General features: G+C 42.3%; 1 protein-coding gene across 2 annotated transcripts in view; it reads right to left on the reverse strand.

Moving 5' to 3' along the window:
- Positions 1 to 1201: 1201 nt before the first annotated feature.
- The window catches only part of nucks1a (nuclear casein kinase and cyclin-dependent kinase substrate 1a), a 36391-nt gene continuing 19351 nt past the window's right edge, over positions 1202 to 18241 (reverse strand). The window contains exons 2-9 of one of the 2 annotated variants that reach the window (XM_021314541.2): positions 13870 to 13919; positions 12942 to 13032; positions 9655 to 9701; positions 9394 to 9549; positions 9017 to 9166; positions 6943 to 7095; positions 3274 to 3551; positions 1202 to 2792 (exon numbers count right to left, since the gene is read on the reverse strand). In XM_021314541.2, coding sequence (XP_021170216.1) covers positions 3280 to 3551; positions 6943 to 7095; positions 9017 to 9166; positions 9394 to 9549; positions 9655 to 9701; positions 12942 to 13032; positions 13870 to 13919 — 919 coding nt within the window. In that variant the 3' untranslated portion in view covers positions 1202 to 2792; positions 3274 to 3279. Of the gene's footprint in view, positions 3552 to 6942; positions 7096 to 9016; positions 9167 to 9393; positions 9550 to 9654; positions 9702 to 12941; positions 13033 to 13869; positions 13920 to 18241 lie in introns of both variants that reach the window. The other variant, XM_012859012.3, reaches the window with a different exon arrangement.

Here is an 18241-nt window from a genome sequence, read left to right on the forward strand (position 1 = left end):
AGTTCTGTGGCAAATATCCAACAAAGGTAACCTGAGCAAATACAAAATGTGTTTCAAATGATGATTTGATTTAGAAAGGGGAAAAGCTGAACAAACCAAAAAGTAATTACCCCCTAAACCCAATAACCTGCTGTTTCACAATTGATGGCGCTTGAGATAACTAGTTTTTATTCAACTGTGCAGTCGAGAACTGTGACAAATTCCTAAAGTTTTTCTTAAGTTCTGCACAAGAAAACTATTTAAAATTCAGCTCACAAAACGTTAACTGTAGTGAAAAAGTTCAACATTTGTTGCCACTCATTCAGAGTGAAGGTTATGCACTGTGTAGATTCAATACATATAAAGTGAAATATTATTCTGCTGTATTATGTAAACTTATGTACAGCTGCATGTGTAGATAAGCTAATTCTACAAATGACAGTAGTGAGCCTGCGGTGTCTCAGGTGGGAGAATCTGAGGTCATTCCACAGAGCTGGCCTAAACGGAGTGATGGCAACAGGATGCTGAAGAAAAGCCCTCAGAGGACCCATTTAACATGTGCCAAACTGCCATGTAGTGAACACGGCAAACAGGAATGGTGCAAAACCTAACAACGCACATCACACACCAAACAAAAAGGTGGTAGTGGCAGCAGCATGCTGCAGGACAGCTTTCTGTAGCTGGAACAGGGAAGGTGGCCAGAGTTGGTTGGATGTGTGGAGAAAGCCTGAGAAAAGCTTGAGAAAAAAGAAAACCTGTTTGAGGCTGAAAAAGCCTTGAGACCGGGGCGAGGGTTTGCCTTTAGGCAGGCCAACGACCCCTGAACAGGCTTCAAACTAATATCAACATGTTCTTTCCATCCAATCTGACTGAGCTTGAGCTGCTTCGAAGGGTTTTTTAAAGTTGTGTGAATAATACTGCAAGTCTTGGACAAGCTTGTAAATGTAGTTTTAATAACAGTGCCTGAATTTGTCCTCTGAAATCTTTTCTCATTGATTCTCGGTATATTAAATCATTAAAATAGTCTAATTGTTAGGTTAAATACTTTCTACTGTTAATTAATTTGATATATTTTGTCTTTTGTGACTTAATGCTTCTGTGTGATTGGACAGAACCCTTATATCTGTAACAGTTAGATAATGATGCGAGTTGAGGGCTGCTGCTCATTCAAACCTCTGCTCACTAAGCATTCATCCAGAGCTCAAGGTCACAAGACAAGCGATTCATCTGTATAAAAAGTAGGTTGCCTTTATTAGAAGCTGGGAAACCAAAACATTATCAACATTGTTAATACTTTTCCTTTAGAGCACAAGGTTGCTACTGCCAGTATCATCGCTTTGCACTTTTTCCACAACATGCAAAAAGGTTGAAGAGTTCAGTGTCGCTTTTCCCACAAGACTGGCAAAAGCTTCACTGCCTGCTCTCTGAAAGAATCACAAGTTGGCTTACATCAACATTGCCAGAACAACTCAACACAGATTAGAAAGGAAAAAAAGAAAACAGAAGAAAGGTGAAGTGTGGATGAGAGAGGAACAAAACAACAGCCTCATGCCTCCTGTGTTCGGATGGAGAAGCTTCTTTTGAGCCCTCCGTGTTGCAACTACAAGCCAGGACCTGCAGAGAGCTCTCTGGGCATCAGGTTGGAACAGACCTCCTCCTGATGCTGTGTGATAGCACCCAACAAAACGACCGGACTTGTTAAGTATTTGGTGCCGATTCTGGACCTGAACGTAGGAAAACGCTGACCTGCCGTCTTAGACAGGTGAGAAACAATCGGATGTGCTTCTGAACAGAGGCTCTGGGGTCCTGACTGAATCCAGGACACGTTTCTATGGCAGCCTGTAGGAACACAGATATGAAAACACAGTCCCAAGACTGCAAGACCAACTTCATTCTTTTTTTTTTTTTTTTTTGCTTTGACATCAAATGCTGCTCATCGCAAAAAAAGGATAATCTCACAAGTGCAGCACCTGATTTACGAATCACGAGTACTGAGATCGTCTATGGCTTTGGATGGTCTGTTGATCGGGCAAATCGTGGACTTGTTTCAAGCCGAGCTCGCTTCTTGTAGCAGAGACTTAAACCGCGAGGACAGATTACATTCTCAGGCCTTCGGGGACAAGATCAGAGCCACTAGTGGAACGCAACTGAGTGGAAATTAAGGCATCGACAGACAAATGAAGAACAGCGAGAAAGCTGCAGAACGTGGGGATCACGGCTGTAAACGCATGGGAAAGACTAACGCGGCCAACTCAGTGTGGAACCAAGAAAGTAAGCGGATACCAACGGGAACCACTAAGTTGATGGGAGAGGAGAGAGAGTGCAGTAAGGGACGGTTGCTCCAACCGTCACACAGAACAGATTAGATAGGGTCAACAGTTTTTCTTTAAAATCAAGATACATTTTATTTAATTTTCTTAAAAAACAAACATTACAAAAAAATCTGAAAAGAGAATTAGAACAATGAACCAACAGGAGAAAAAAAAACATTCTTGTTTTAAAACTCAAAAAAACACCTCTTGCTGCATTTCTGGAAACAAAAAAGGATGTGGAGGTGCCTGGCCCAACGGCTCGGATGTTATGATGCTGCAGCCATTGAGGGGGTGCTGATTGAGACAGCATAAAAAAACAAAACAAAAAACACAGCTGGATGTACCAAAGAGAAACCGTTCCAAAAAGCAGCTGATGGGAAGAAATAAGACAGGAGACCCCAAACAGGCAGAAAGATCTCCAGCCTGCTGCTGTGGAGCAGGAAGGGACGCCTTCAGCCGACCTCCACGTGGAACAGCTCAGAGAACAATGTGCATCAGTATCTGAAGAGAAAACCAAGAGGCTGCTTTAAATACAACAAGCATTTAAACCCAGTACAACACTTGGCGATGCTGAAAGCACAAGCAGAGAAGAAACGAATGATAGAGGCTTTGCGAGTGTCGATGTGCATCAAGTCCAGTGCTTTGCCTAGCGATACGGGACCCCGCCTGGGATCACTGCACTAAATGAGACTAATCTCCTCCCTGCTCTGCTCTGACTTGGGACGGACGCTCACCAACATGGAGAACCTCGGTACACTGGTCTACAGAACGGGGGGAGGCCCGATGCTGAATGCGCTGTGATGCTGATGCAAAAAGGGGAACAAAGTCAGGGCACGAAGCTGAAATACTCTGAACCATTGAGCCAGGCCACCAGAAGGGGAAAAACGACAATAAAACAAACCTAACTGCAGAGCAACAAAACAAAACAAACATATCAATGGGAGACAGAGAAAGATGTGGAGGATGGGCTTCAAACGGGTACCATCTTCTAGTCTTCTCCAGAGGGCGCCTCCTCCTCTGAGCCGTTCTCCTCCTCGTCATCTTCCTCCTCCTCCTCCTCCTCCTCTCCTCCTGCAGACTCCTTCGTTGTCTTGGGGGCAGGGGAAGTCTCCTCCTTCTTTTCGGCTGCTGCCGCCTCCTCTTCCTCCTCCAGAGGACTCTCTGGTTCTTCCTCCTCCTCTTCCTCTTTGGGTGAGCTCTTCTCCACGGTCTTGGTGCTGGGGCGTCCCTTCCCCTTTCCTTTCATGGGGCTTGGGGTGACTGCAGGACAGAAGAAAGCTGCTCAGAAGAGGAACCCCAAGCAGGGACCACAGGGAGAGCCTACACCCCTCAGATGTTCAAATGTACATCATCAATCAGGGCAGTCAAAAGTAGCCGGTCAGCGGCGGCAAATCGCCGTCTATAGCAGCTCTTGCCGCCGCCTACATTTCCCCGATTATATAATGGAGTGATATTTGTGCCTTCTGGTTGAGCGCGGAGCAGACACTGGACTGGAAGCCGTCTTTTTTCTTTTTTTACCTCGGAGTGGCCATTGTCCTTTTAGTACTATCTTTGATGTGTCAATCATACAATTTAACCAATCAAATCAACGACTGGGGGCAACATGCTAGCCAATCACAGCTGGAGAGGGGCGGGACACTGAGTCATAGCCTTCAGTCGCCGCCGCGGTGCGGCTGTGGTCACCGTCGGTGTCGGTAGAGCGGGATGGAAATTTGGTCTGATTACCAAACAATTACAAGAAGTGACAACAAAGCAGAGAGCGAGCTGGAAGGAGCGCTATTAATTTCTTTTTGAAATGTCAGCACTGAAGTCTAAACTGGAGTAAACATTCACGCTAGGAGGGTTAGCTAGGACAGCTAGCAGGGTGAGCTAGGACAGCTAGCAGCACAAGGAGCAGAGTCAAGCACTAAAACTGCCAAACTGAAGAGACTTGAGTTACTTGCAGATAGAAGGGAACTCTGCTTTGTTCTGCTCCTTGTTCTCATAGCTGCTGTAATTACAGAACCTGTTCTAGTCAGAATTGTTTCTTCAGTCAGTGTTCAGCCTGACACCAGCGCTCATGTTTATTAGTGTGTAGCTTATGCTGGACTTTTGAGTTAAGACACATCGCTACAGGTTACATTATGTCACTGTTAGTTTCCAGTAACCCAAACCAGCATAAAAACTATCCCAACTTAAAAGAAAAAACAAGCCCAAATCTCAAACTCTCCTATGTTAAAAGCACAGAACTATTAAACACATAACAACATGCCATTAGCACACAACTGAGCTGAAGCATAGGAAAAAAAACTGTGCATATGGGCTCCAAACAAAATGTACAATCAGACAACCAAATAACACACAAGATCTCTTTAACAATCAGGATATTTCACCCAGAAAAAATAAATTATAAATAGCTTCCCAACATGAGTTGTAAATCTACCTTAATATGAACTTAATTTCTCTCATTATAGCTCAATTAAACATTTCTCTTACACGCAGTCATGAAATATTTCTAAGTTGATAAGTAGAACTCAACCCCTCTTGGGCGTTTACATTGACCAAACACTTGATTAACCATTATTCTTTTCTTGTTTTATTATGACAATCAATATTATTCATTATAACTATTATTCATTGATGATGAATAATAATTCAACTTATTTAAAAAATAAATAATGACTATTTTGATGTATTTTGTTAGTAATTCTTTCTAAAAGCCCAACAAATGTTATGAAAAGCTTCCGAATTTTTTTACAATCTGCCCCTAAGCAAATTTTTTCCCCAGCTCAATGTGTTCAAAAGCCTAATTGATTGGAAACCTGCCTAATTTGGCAACACCGACCACACTATTGCTATTTCCTTTTATATATATATATATATATATATATATATATATATATATATATATATATATATATATATATATATATATATATATATATATATACTGGGTGCGATTGGCCGGGGGGGATTTACCCCCCCTCTGCTTGTGACGTCCCCCCCTCTGGTCATTCATGTTTTATCCCTGGGGGGGATACATTCCTCTCCCCCTCTGGTCTGAATTTAAAAATGTATATAAATTAGGGCTGTCAGTTTTAACGCGTAAGACCACAACGCCGACATTTTTTTGTCGCCGTTAATTGTGCGTCAAAACACACACACACCGTTCCCTAATGTTTTCCCCCACCGTGCTCTCCGGACTGAGGTTTCTTTTACCCTCGGCGCTTTCCGTAGTTTCAAGAGAGCTAGAGACTGTAGCAAAGCAGACCCGCGCTCACTGTTGCACAGGCTGTTCATTTCATGCGACTTTGGGCTTCTTTTATTCTAAAAGGCGCTTGTAAATTTTATAAGTCACGGGTTGCGGGTTTTTTTGGGCAGGTTTCTGAAAGTGAAATCGCTTATTTGGGCTCTAAAATAAGTGACGAAACAGCGGTTATTAAGAGACCTGCCTTTACTAGACACTTTGTATCCAGCTGAAATATCCCTCCGCCACATAAGCCGACAGTAGTAAAGGCAGACAGAGCAACTCTGCACGTATTTTCTGCAGTTTACGCTGCAATAACAGGTGATAACTGCTGAAAGTAGATTACTTGGTGCAGATCACCATTTTGAGCAGACACTGGTTCTGAAGATGACTTTTTAACATGCTGAGAACATTGCAGAAACCCCAACCCATAAACCGCACTTTAATGCTTATTAATTTGTTTTCTCTGTATTTGACAAACTAAGGCTGAATCACGTTGCCAAACGAAAGACCTGGAGTTACTAAACAGTTGCTAAACAGTCTCTTTCAGGGTATTAAGCTCCTGCAGTTGCAAGCAAAGTGTAAGACTGGAATGACCTGGAGATTTAAAACCTTTTGCCAGGCTTAAACTGTATAAATATGGATATAAACAGCAAGCAAAAATATTCAAAGAAGTTATTGTTGGTGTGAAAGCTCAGAATTAGATGTGTGTGTGAGAGAGAGAGTGAAAAAACGAACAATAAAACTTATGGCTTTATTGAAATGTAAATTTTTTATTAATGCCTAATACCATGTCTATCTTTGTTTAAGAGGCAAAAAAATATATCGGCATGGTATTTATTTACACATTGTTTAAACATCAGGGCGTCATGATTAGTCATTTAGCCATCATAGTCCAGAGTTTAATATTTGGCACTAGGATGTTTTCATTCCAATTCTCAAAAGTGCTTGAAAAATAACAAAATAAAAATATTTTTTGTACAAGCATGTATTTTATTAGTGTCATTTATTGCAAAATTGCATATTAAAATGCCCAAACAGGCTATTACACTTTCAGAAATAAAAGGATAAAACATACAATTAATTTGCAAATAATCTCGAGTTACCTATCGACATTATGTGATTAATCGAGGAAATGATCCCCCCCTCTGTTTTTTTTGCAAATCGCACACTATATATATATATATATATATATATATATATATATATATATATATATATATATATATATATATATATATATATATATATATAAGTGCATCCTCCTACCTGATAGTGTGTAGCCTGCTACTGTAAAAAAGTTTGACTGCCCTGATCAATTATCTGAAATGACGACAACTGTCACACAACGCTTCTATAAACTGAACAAGGAATGAAGAAAAGTGACGATCAGCGTAAACTAGAGGATCCGGTAAGTCCCGCTACCTGTGGCCTTTAGTCGGGGTTTGGGGCTCTTCTTCTCTTTCTTGTCCGGCCGTCCCCGTCGGATGACCTTCTTTCCTTTCTTCTTGGAGCGACCGTAGTCACTGTCATCGTCATCCTCCACCATGAAGTCTTCATCACTGCCAGACTCGTCCGCTGTGTATGAGAACATACAAACGAGGATCAGTCTACAAAGTTTCCCATTTTCTTGAGCCACAGCTCAACTTTAAAGTTTAACTTAGACCCACTTCTCTATCTGCAAAAAAAAAGTTGATTTTAGGCTAAGTGCTGCTTTAATGTTACCGGCCATTTTATTTTTACATTTTAATGTGTAACTTCTATAGACCAGTTCACGCGTGACGTCACAAGCTACATCCGCACTACATACAGGTCATGCTGGTAGACAAAAACAGTACTGTTTTTGTCTACCAGCGTGACAAAAAGTGTGAATTCGAGCGTACTGTTAGTTTATTTTTGGAATCTAAACAATGCCTACGACTTGTGCTCCTGGTTGCACACAGAGGCATTCCGAATCGTCGGATGTACGTTTCTTTTGTTTACTGAAGGACAAAGAAAGAAGAAAGAAATGGATAATTTCAATGAAAAGGATGCAGGCAGACAATTCCAACAGACTATGGGAGCCATCATACCACGACCGAATTTGCAGTCTACACTTCATCACTGGTAAATACAACTTAATTTCGCACTAGTCATTGTTCTACTTAAATAATTATATAAATAAAAAAATAAGATATATACTTAAGTCAAGACGTAAACGTTCGTTTCGTAATAATATACGTACATGTACAATGTATGCAAACCATCTGGCATGAGTCTGTGAAAAGGATTAATAAGACAAAAAACACCAAAATAATCCTTTGAGAACAATGTTTTTTTTATCCTACCGGTGGCGGGTCTTCCTCTCTGCTGAGGCGCTGTGTCCAACTCCGCTTTCGTATATTACACAAACATGTCTGAATATGTCCCGATATGAAATAGTTGTAGCCGTCAAGTGATTTCATGGCTTTCATGCTCTCTCGTGTGTACTGGCCTGGTGTGTTGATAAGGAAGCTGTATAGCTCACCGTACAGAACACTTGGCCGTACGGCGAAGTGTTTGCTGTATGGATCTGGCAATCTGATACCATCAACCAATTCTTATAACGATCTTGTGATATGTTATCTAAAGAACAAATATATGCCGAGAACTCGTCAGTTTCTTTGTTTGCGTCCGCCATTGTGTTCACCTTTTGCCTACCAGTCAAGCGTGCACGCGCGAAAAAGCCAAATCAAAACAATAACAATGAACTGGTCTATAGCTTTGCAATATTTGTGTTGAAACCGCCTCAGTTATAGCCATCTTAGAGTTGAACGGAGCTATTGCAACTGAATTTTCCTATTGGTTCAAACAGTACATGATTTCCTCACCACAGCCACGTGTTTGGGGGAGTGTGTGTGTGTGGGGGGGTACTTGCTGAGTGTTTATATTAAAAAACTCAACCGGATAAAGGGCATTTTGCATCCCTATCGTCACTAAACAGCGTAAAATGATCCCAAATTGTGGTAAAACAGACCAAAAGAGAAGATATGGCCGCTTCTGAAAGTCGGTTCATGAGCTGAAGTCATTGGCGAAGCAACACCCAGTTTTTCCATCCCTCATATTTTTAACCTACACCAGAAAGTGAAAAATGGTAAAATAAAGAAGAGTCGGTTTCAAACACCAGACATAGGAACAAGTGGTCATTTAGACTTTCAAAATTAATTCCACAGATACTCTTCAAAAGAAAAGTGTCAATATTTTAACAGGTTAGACTGTATAAGGTCTTCTCCAAATGACCAGAACCGACCCAGTGAGGACAAAGGGACTGCAATGGGCCTTCACCACAGAGCTCCCCGGTAAGATGTGTTAGTCCAAAATGACTCTGGTTCAAAAGCAAAGTCGACCCTATTTGGTCACTGCTGGCCAGCTCTAGATCCTTTACTATTTAGTGCAGCTGTAGCGGCCTCCACCATCACAATAGTCAGGTGGGTCTTCTCTGCTGGCCTAATAGTGGCTAAGCTGCTTTTGGTGCACGTACGATCCATGTAGGGCTCCTCCTGGTCTTCGTGCTCCTCATCCTCGCTGCCTCCGTCTCCCAGCAGGATCTCTCTCTGTTTTGACACCGCCTTGGAAGCAGCCTGCCTCACCGTGCGCTTTCGACTCACTTCCTTGTCGTCGTCGCTGTCATCTGTACACAGACGACAGGTGAAGCACATGAAAGCAGGAGCACACCAGTGAGGATCAGCCGCCTTCTCACTGTTTTGGCATCGTGTCAAAGCAGGATAGTTAACAAACTCATAAATTGAGAGGGACAGGCAGACGTAAAACTCAAAGCCCTCACTCTTTACAAGATGATGTCAGAAAGCTGCACTTGCTTCAACATTTCTAACTAAAGCCTAAAGTAGCTGTCAGTACCTGCAGCCCGTTTTCTCTTTGGGCCCCTCTTGCTGCTGGGCTTCTCCACCTTTGTTTTCTTTGCCTTTTTCCCCCTCTCTTCTTCATAGTCGCTGCCTCCTTCTTCATCCTCCTCTTCTCCAAAGTCATTGTCTTCCTCCTCACTGCCAAAGTCATCTGCATCGCGACACAGGGAAGTCAAGAGTCGGCTCCTCTGCATCGAGTGTAGGCTAATAAAATCCGGACTTCGGAGCCAGTACCACTAAGAAAACTACAACCTACCTGCTGAATCATTTTTGGATTTGGAGAGCTTTTCCTCAGAGTCCTCACTGGAAAACACAAGAGGACACCAAGCACTGGGTTTAATCCTGTGAGGAAGGTTCTGCTGTTCACCAGAAACAAAGCTATGACAGACTTGGCCGTCTCCTCTGCTCGTCCCTAAGACTACGTTCACACGGCAGGGAAATGCCACCTGTATCAGAATCAGAATCAGAATCAGACCAGGGTGTCTACAAGTATAAACAAGTTCAATTTAATACTTTTTAAGACCTTTTAATACCACTTCTAAATGAAATTTAAGACCAAACGTACGATGGAAATACAAATCAAAATGACGGTTGAGTTTAAGAACATCGACTAAATGTGTGTAATGCGAAAAGACAAACATGTCATTGCAGTCCTAAATTATATTTATTACAATATTTTCAGAACATTTAGGTCCCATGAACAAATGCTTATAAAAATCAAGTAAATATATAAAATACTGTTCCTTCAGAACAAAAATAAATAAAACATAAATAAATTACAATTTCAGCTGCTTTCAAAGTGCAAAGACATTTACATAATACAAATTGTGTGACAACTATTGAATCAACCAAAATTAAAAGATAAAATAATAATAATATTAGACAACATGGCACTTGAGAAAGTATTTCTTTGTTTTAAACCATGTTAGCAACTGTTAATTTGTACGCTGATAGGCCGCATATGAAGGATGTTAAAGCCGCAAGCGGCGTCGATCGGCCCTCGCTCCTATTGGCCACCACTGCGGTGCCAGTGTTATACATTTACATGTACATTTGCCAAAAAACGCACCCCCTGCTATTTTACTGAAATATACACTTGTAGCTGATTTAACATTTCCTTCATGTTTACAAATGTGTTCTAAGCTACCAGTATGAATTTCATGAGTCTGGGACAATTTTTAGATTAAAAACATAGGGGGTGCATTTTTCGGCAGCCATTTGCCAAAAAACGCACCCCCTGCTATCTATGAGGGGTTGGCACTTGTATGACTTTATTCCTGTATATCCATGTGTAGTTAAAGGATAAGGGTCAGCAAATGCAAATTCTGCCCGTTAAAACAATGACAGGGCAATTGTTGCTGTATGATCTGCAGCCCCATTTGGAACTTTTAAACAGGCTTTTGAAGAACTTTGATAATTTGCTGTTGTAATATTATAGAATTTTCAGAATAAAAAGCTAGCAGATGTGCATAATCAAAAACAATATCATAAATACAAGTATAGAGCATTAAGTATTGTTAGAAAGATCACGCTATTTTCTGGAAAAATACATTATTGTATGAGTTAAGTTCTTTTCCGTTTTATGTCTCTTTCTTTGTAAGTTTGAAATGTCCCATGTCCCTGAATGCACCATAGCTTTCTGACAGTCGCGAATGCATCACACTGGTCTATGAACGCTGTTTACTGTAGAAGCAGTCTGATCTTCCGTTTAAGACAAAGTTTTGCAGTTTCAAAACTCACGTCGGTTGTCACGGTCTATTGTTGTATGTGAATGACGAGAGACCACAACAAAAAAAATCAGCCGTACCTCAGATAAAAACTTTGGATTTAATGGTGTTCATTACACCCGTACTTTTGTAAACGAATCTGCCAAATAAACACAGTTTTTTTCACACAAGAGGTATATTCAAACGTTTTGATATCACTAATATAAGAACAAGTAACTCCGTTGGTCACATTTTAATCCGTTTTCTTCGTCAATATTCAGCTGTACAGAGCGAGGCGCGCTCCCGCGACAGTGGATGCATATCTTGGCAGGGATGCACTTTTCGGCATAACACCGGCCGGCTGGCGGGGTTCGCGCACCGCTGCGGTTGCTGTCACGCATTTTCCCGGCCCGTCCACCGGGCGATTCACACGAACGCGTTTTGCTACGTGCGCTCTCACACCATTTGTCCTACCTTAGAGGCAAGGGGCGTTGCTCATAAGATGGTGACGTCACGTGCGTACCGCACCAACAGTGCTCGGTCTGTGGCTGATGACGTGTCACGAGCACACGAGCCCGCTCAAGAACGCATATTGAGAAACGGCCATCGACAACGCAGCGCATAGGCTACCGCAAAAAAATATTCGATCTAGTACAACAGATTGCCCGCATTTTTACTGTAACGTGACACACAAATATTTAAGACCCATGCAAAATTAATTTAAGACAATTTAATACTTTTCAAGGCCTTATTTTGAGGAAAATTGATTTACGACTTTTTAAAACTTTTTAAGGACCCGCGGCCACCCTGTCAGACCTACTTTAATAATCCCAGAGGGAAATTGCTGTTTCAGTACAACCGCCATCACAAACAAACATTTCAGGGGGAGACGATTTACTGAGGTCTTGTTGCCAAGGGCACTTACACGGTGCCCACAGGGCGCTGCCGTTACTCTGTGAAAAAATAGGGGCCACAAACAAAAGGAAGGTGGGAGGGAAAAAAACAAATCACATACTTTATCCTATTACATGATACAGTTTGAGATATCAAAAAAAAAATTATAAATTGAGTTTGTGGCAGTGTGAACCAACCAAATCTGATCTTTTTGGCCTAAAAAAATGACGATCTGCGCCACTTCTATATGTGATACTAATTCAAATCCGTATCAGATATTTTTCAAAGCATCCGGAGTCTGAACGGTTCTGTCGCATTTTATCCGTCTTTCTTGTCCCTCTACTGTCTCTCACTACATCTCCACACAGTAGTAGCGTTAAATAAAAGACTGTTATTAGCCGGGCTGCTTTCTTGCTCTTGGTCTTAATACTGTCGGCTCTCATTGTGTAACAGTGTTCTAGGAGAGAGGGTTTTATTTTTGATTTTTTTTTTAACAAAACTTTGTTAAACACTTCTAGAAGCACTTACATTCATCGTTCCTTGCGTAAACAGTGCGAGTTGTGTGATGTTTCCTGTTAGCCACAATTTTGGGGAAAAAAAATGTAAATTGAGCATCAAGAAAGTGAACGTAGGCTTAGTTGGACGACCTCCTCCATTCAGACCTCAACCCCCCCAACTCCCACCTAGTTCTAAGCGCCGAGCAACATCGGGCCATCTGGATGCTTCTTGGCCAGTCTTTGGTGTGATCCAGAAGCTGCTGTAGGATCTGGTGGCCTAAACCTGCTCCAGGTGCAATGTCGTAGCACTTTGCTGGTTGAAGGCTCAATACTCCTGAGCTTTGCATTTTAAGAGCTAGCATCATGATATGCACAAACGTGGTGTGAAAAGGCACAGGGCTAAAAGCAGAGTCAGACCCTCCCAGCAGGCTGCACCACGTTCTAACCTGTCATCCTGTGAGTTCTTCGAGCGCTTGTGCTTGGGCTCACGAGGCGCTGAACGCACCTTCTTAGGCTTGTCCTCACCGTACTCCTCATCTACAGAGAGAAAAGGAGAAAAACTGTTCTCTTGCATCCACCTACCAGCAATTTGACAGTGGCAACGTTTCAGAACTACAACAACAACAAAAAAACATCTGAAAGAGTTTTTACATGGATAAATCATAACCAACTGCATTCATGCTAAATCACATACGACTTGTTTCAGTTTGTGTTGTTGGCCTCTTGTTTGCATATTTTATCACTGCTGTCCTCTAAACTAATGGCAAACTGCTCTTAGAGCGGTGATCCACCTTATAACCCATTCATGTGGTTCCAAATTTGTCTAAACGTGCTCAGAATAGGCGAGTGAGGCCTAAAGGAAAACTGGAAAGTGTTTGGGTCAGTCAGCCAGCTCTTCTGCTGATGAGGGGTTAACGTCTGGTTAGCAGTGACGGCTCTGACTACAGCATAAGCAGAAAGCAGCAGCCCAGCACAGCTGACTGAATAGTCGGCTGAATTAGGTTGAACATGAATCGTCTGGAAGACCAGGAATGTGGGCACCCGAGGCAACCAAAGCATTCATCTCCAACCACAAATGTAGTTCATCCCACTCAAAGCTGGCCGCTACACCCCCAGCACCATCAAATACAAGCCAGCACTCTACCACTGAAGTAGTCACTGAAAAGAGCGATGGGTCAACTCACCACCATTCTGTGGGGAAAAATTATTTACTTTGATAGCAGGAACAGAAAAGCCTGCTTTTTACACTTAAAAAGTTTCTGAACTTAGATTGTATCTGCATGTTCATATGCTGACATGCTCAGATTATTTAACATGTTTTGTTTTGTATAAGAGCTGAGGAAAACCCACCCAAACCCATCTGGTGTTGCTCACCTGCATCATCAGACTCGTTGAATTGTGAATAGTTCACCACTTTCCTGTTCCTGTGAAGATAAATACACATTGAATCAGATTACAGAGTAACATTACTAACTTCACCTGATCCTAGACAAGAAAACTCCAGGTGGTACCAGCGATTGTTTCACCTGCACAGAATACGCTGGAAGCAGCAAAGGAACTAGGTCTGAATGTGGGCACTGTGTTATTCGGGCATAACGGCCACCACCAGTGGCCCGGCACAGGGCTGAGGTGGACACCAGAACTCCTGTGGTTTCCAGGGCTAATTGGGTCATGTGTAGGGATTTAGCCATGGGTGACAACCTCCGTTTGAGAAAGACACCCGTTCAAGAACTGGGAAGTGTGAAGAGCCAAATCCAGTACAGATTAGACTGAATGCACGCAAACGGCATATCTAATTTAGCTAGTAAGTTTCAAACTTAACATTTTCCTTCAGACCTGTGGCAAAACATAAGGCATAACTCCATTTTTCTCATGAACTCACTGATTAACATCCTGGGTAGACTGGACGGGCTGCCAGTCTAATAATAGTACTTGTGCAGAGTATTTTACAAGTGGAGAGTGTTGAGACAGCAACAGTTTTATGGGCCAAGATGAAGGCTGGTGCTCAGACCTGTCCGGCTCTATTCAGCTGCTGGCCCTTCTGGAGTTCCTCACTACCTTCTGGACTGATCAGAACCATTCCAGCTGAGCCCGAGCTGAGCCATGGCAGATGTGAGTAATGAGACCATCCATGTCAGACAGGTCCATCACGTTCCCATTACATGGAACCGAACAGGCCAACACCGAAGTTTTAATCTTTGGGCCAGAGTCCTCAAAAAATAAACTTCTTAACCAATCACTTAATCTGGGTGGCATTAACCTAGCCTCTGGTAATAAAGTAAAAAATCTTGGTGTTATTTTTGACCAAGACATGTCATTTAAATCCCATATTAAACAGGTTTCCAGAGTTTCCTTTTTTCACCTCCAGAATATCGCCAAAATTAGAAACATTCTGTCCAGGAGTGATGCTGAAAAACTGGTCCATGCATTTGTTACTTCAAGGCTGGACTATTGTAATTCTTTACTATCAGGAAGTCCACAAAATGCAGTTCAAAGCCTTCAGCTGATCCAAAATGCTGCAGCAAGAGTTCTGATGAAAATCAACAAGAGGGATCACATTTCTCCAATTTTAGCTTCCCTTCATTGGCTTCCTGTTAAATCAAGAATAGAATTTAAAATTCTTCTTCTAACGTATAAAGCCCTTAATAATCAAACTCCATCATATATCAGAGCTCTGATTACCCCGTATGTTCCTAACAGAGCACTTCGCTCTCAGACTGCAGGTCTGCTGGTGGTTCCTAGAGTCTCTAAAAGTAGAATGGGAGGCAGATCCTTTAGCTATCAGGCTCCTCTCCTGTGGAACCAACTCCCAGTTTTGGTCCGTGAGGCAGACACCCTGTCTACTTTTAAGACTAGGCTTAAAACTTTTCTTTTTGACAAAAATTATAACTAGTGGCTCATGTTACTCTCAGCTACCTTTATAGTTTTACTGCTATAGGCTTAGGCTACTGGAGTATATCAGGATCTAATTTTCTCACTCTATTGAGTTCTACTGTTCTTCAATTATGCATTATGTGTTGTCATTTCTGCTTTAACTTTCTGTTCTCTCTCGTTTCTCTTCATAGTAGGTACACCTGGTCTGGCGTTCTGTTAACTGTGACATCATCCAGAGAAGACGGCTCACCCGCTACTACCATCTAATGTAGAACAGATTACTAGATCAATGTGTGCTTCTGTGCTTTTTTGTTTCTCTTGTTGTGTCTCTGTTCTGTCTTCTGTAACCCCAGTCGGTCGAGGCGGATGACCGTTCATACTGAGCCCGGTTCTGCCGGAGGTTTTTCCTTCCCGTTAATGGGTGGTTTTTCTTCCCACTGTCGCTTCATGCTTGCTCAGTATGAGGGATTGCAGCAAAGCCATGTACAATGCAGATGACTCTTCCTGTGGCTCTACGCTTCCCCAGGAGTGAATGCTGCTTGTCGGGACTTTGATGCAATCAACTGGTTTCCTTATATAGGACATTTTTGACCAATCTGTATAATCTGACCCAATCTGTATAATATGATTGAACTTGACTTTGTAAAGTGCCTTGAGATGACATGTTTCATGATTTGGCGCTATATAAATAAAATTGAATTGAATTGAACACCGATATCTAATTCCATTCAACATTCCAAAATTATTCATTAAGCCCAAATAAATGCTACTGTAACACTATCAGAGTATTTCTAGTTGTTCCAGATGGCGAAGGCTCTGGGCAGGAAGGATCTCCTGTAGCCTCTAACTGAAGACGTTCTGTTGTTGTACAACAGTCTCTAGAAGAGGCTCAGGGTTGTCCATAATGTTCACTTTATGAAGAATCCATGTTTACATCACCAGAGCATCCAGCAGTCTCAGAACAGAACCAGCCTTCTTCATTAGCTTGTTGATCTGGTTTAGGTCACAGGCTCTGATGTAGCTATCAGAGACAATAGCAGAGGGGATCACACTCTCCACAACAGACTTATAGAAGATCTGCAGCATCTGGCTGCAAACCCTGAAGGACCTAAGCTTCCTCAGGAAGTCCAGTCTGCTCTGTCCCTTCTTGTAGACAACTTCACAGTTCCGTCTCCAGTCCAGTCTGTTGTCCAGGTGAAAACAGAGGTATTTAATGTTCTCTAACTCGTCCTCCTCTACTCTTCTTGAACAAACATCTATATTTTGGTCACATTCAATATGATTGTTTTGACAGCATGTCACAAAGCGGTTCAGCTGCTCTCTATACTCCATCTATTGTCCATCTCTGATCCAGTATTTCTGCTGATGACGGTACTCTCCCACATACTGGAAGTCTGAGGTGTTCAGAATGAAAAGGAATGGTGATGATACAGTCCCCTGTGGTGCTTCTACGCTGCTGAGACACACAACCCTTCAGCTTCTCAAACTGTGGTCTGTTTCTCAGGCAGTCCCTGATCCAGACGATAGTCACAAACTCCAGAAGACTCAGGTGGAGACCTCAGCAAAGCAGATCAGGCTCAATCGTGATAACTGCTCTGGAGAAATAACAGAACATGATCCTCACAGGGCTGTCTGCCTTGTCTAAATGACAGTGGGTTTATTGAAGCAGGTGTATGATGGCGTCTTCGGTTCCATCTCCACGGCAATAAGCAAACTGCAGGGGGTCCTTTCTCAAGGAAATGCTCAAGGAACAAAGAAGGTGGTCTTCCACAACATGGGAACCTTTACTTGGATCAGGCCATGGTTGAAGAGGAGCTGCAGAATCCCAGAGCTGCTCTGCACAGGCCTTTAGGACTCTGGGCTTGAAACTATCTGGACCTTCAGCCTTGTTCCGGGTCAGTCTGGAGACAGACGGACAGGAGGCAAAGGGATCACCAACATGGCCTGATATGATTGAGGCTAAATCGTAGAAGTAGAAACGCCCATGGCTGAGACGGAAGGGGGAAAAGAAAGAGGTGTCAGGAGAGCTGTGGGTCAAATGGCTGTCTGGCTGAACTTAACCTACTGAATGTGGTCAGTTCATTGGCTCTGTCTAGACTTCCATCTGTCCCATCCTCCTTCTGCTTCAAGCCCTTCTTACATCATCTCGGACCACACATTTCCCATACTGCTCTACTGCAGCTTGCTCTCATTTTCCTTGCACGCCTCCTTTCTGTCCCTCATCTTGATGTTAAGTTGCTTCTCTATAGCCCACAATAACTCTGTGTCCCTCCCTGGAGGTTCTTTCTTATTTAGCAGTTCCTTCAGGTCACTGGTCAATGTTTTAGCGGTATAACTCGCAACAATTCCATCTGCTACTCTTCTCCGACCGTCACTGTGTTGCAAAAGTTTTAAATACAGCGACTTGTTTTGTCAACCGGCCAATGATGCCGGTTTTAAGACTTTGACTTAAAACAAACAAGTAACATAAACATGCAAAGAAACATGTGCATCAGAGCAAGTTGCGTCATCAGGGCTGAATGTCTACCCCATGAAATCACACATTGCAGTCACCTTCAAGCACAAATGGCACCTGAAGAAAAGTTGACAGGGCCTTTACCCTACAGAAAAAAAGCTTTTAAAACAATACTATTTTGCTTTTTGGATACTTTAATACTCTTTCCTGTTCATTCCCACTGAACACAAGAATAAACTCATATTGCCAGGCTGCTCTCAAATAACTGGAACTCAGATCACAAACAATAAAAAGGCAAACTAACAACTCCTGTTTTGGAAAAAGGTCTGGAGAGAGAGCTGCTGTGTTCCCCATTTAGATGATTTACCTCTGAGACCACAAGGACAGAAAGCTGCAATGATTTTCTGGTAAATCGCT

The sequence above is a fragment of the Fundulus heteroclitus genome, unplaced genomic scaffold (assembly GCF_011125445.2).
Source record: "Fundulus heteroclitus isolate FHET01 unplaced genomic scaffold, MU-UCD_Fhet_4.1 scaffold_88, whole genome shotgun sequence".
NCBI classification, from domain to species: Eukaryota; Metazoa; Chordata; class Actinopteri; order Cyprinodontiformes; family Fundulidae; genus Fundulus; species Fundulus heteroclitus.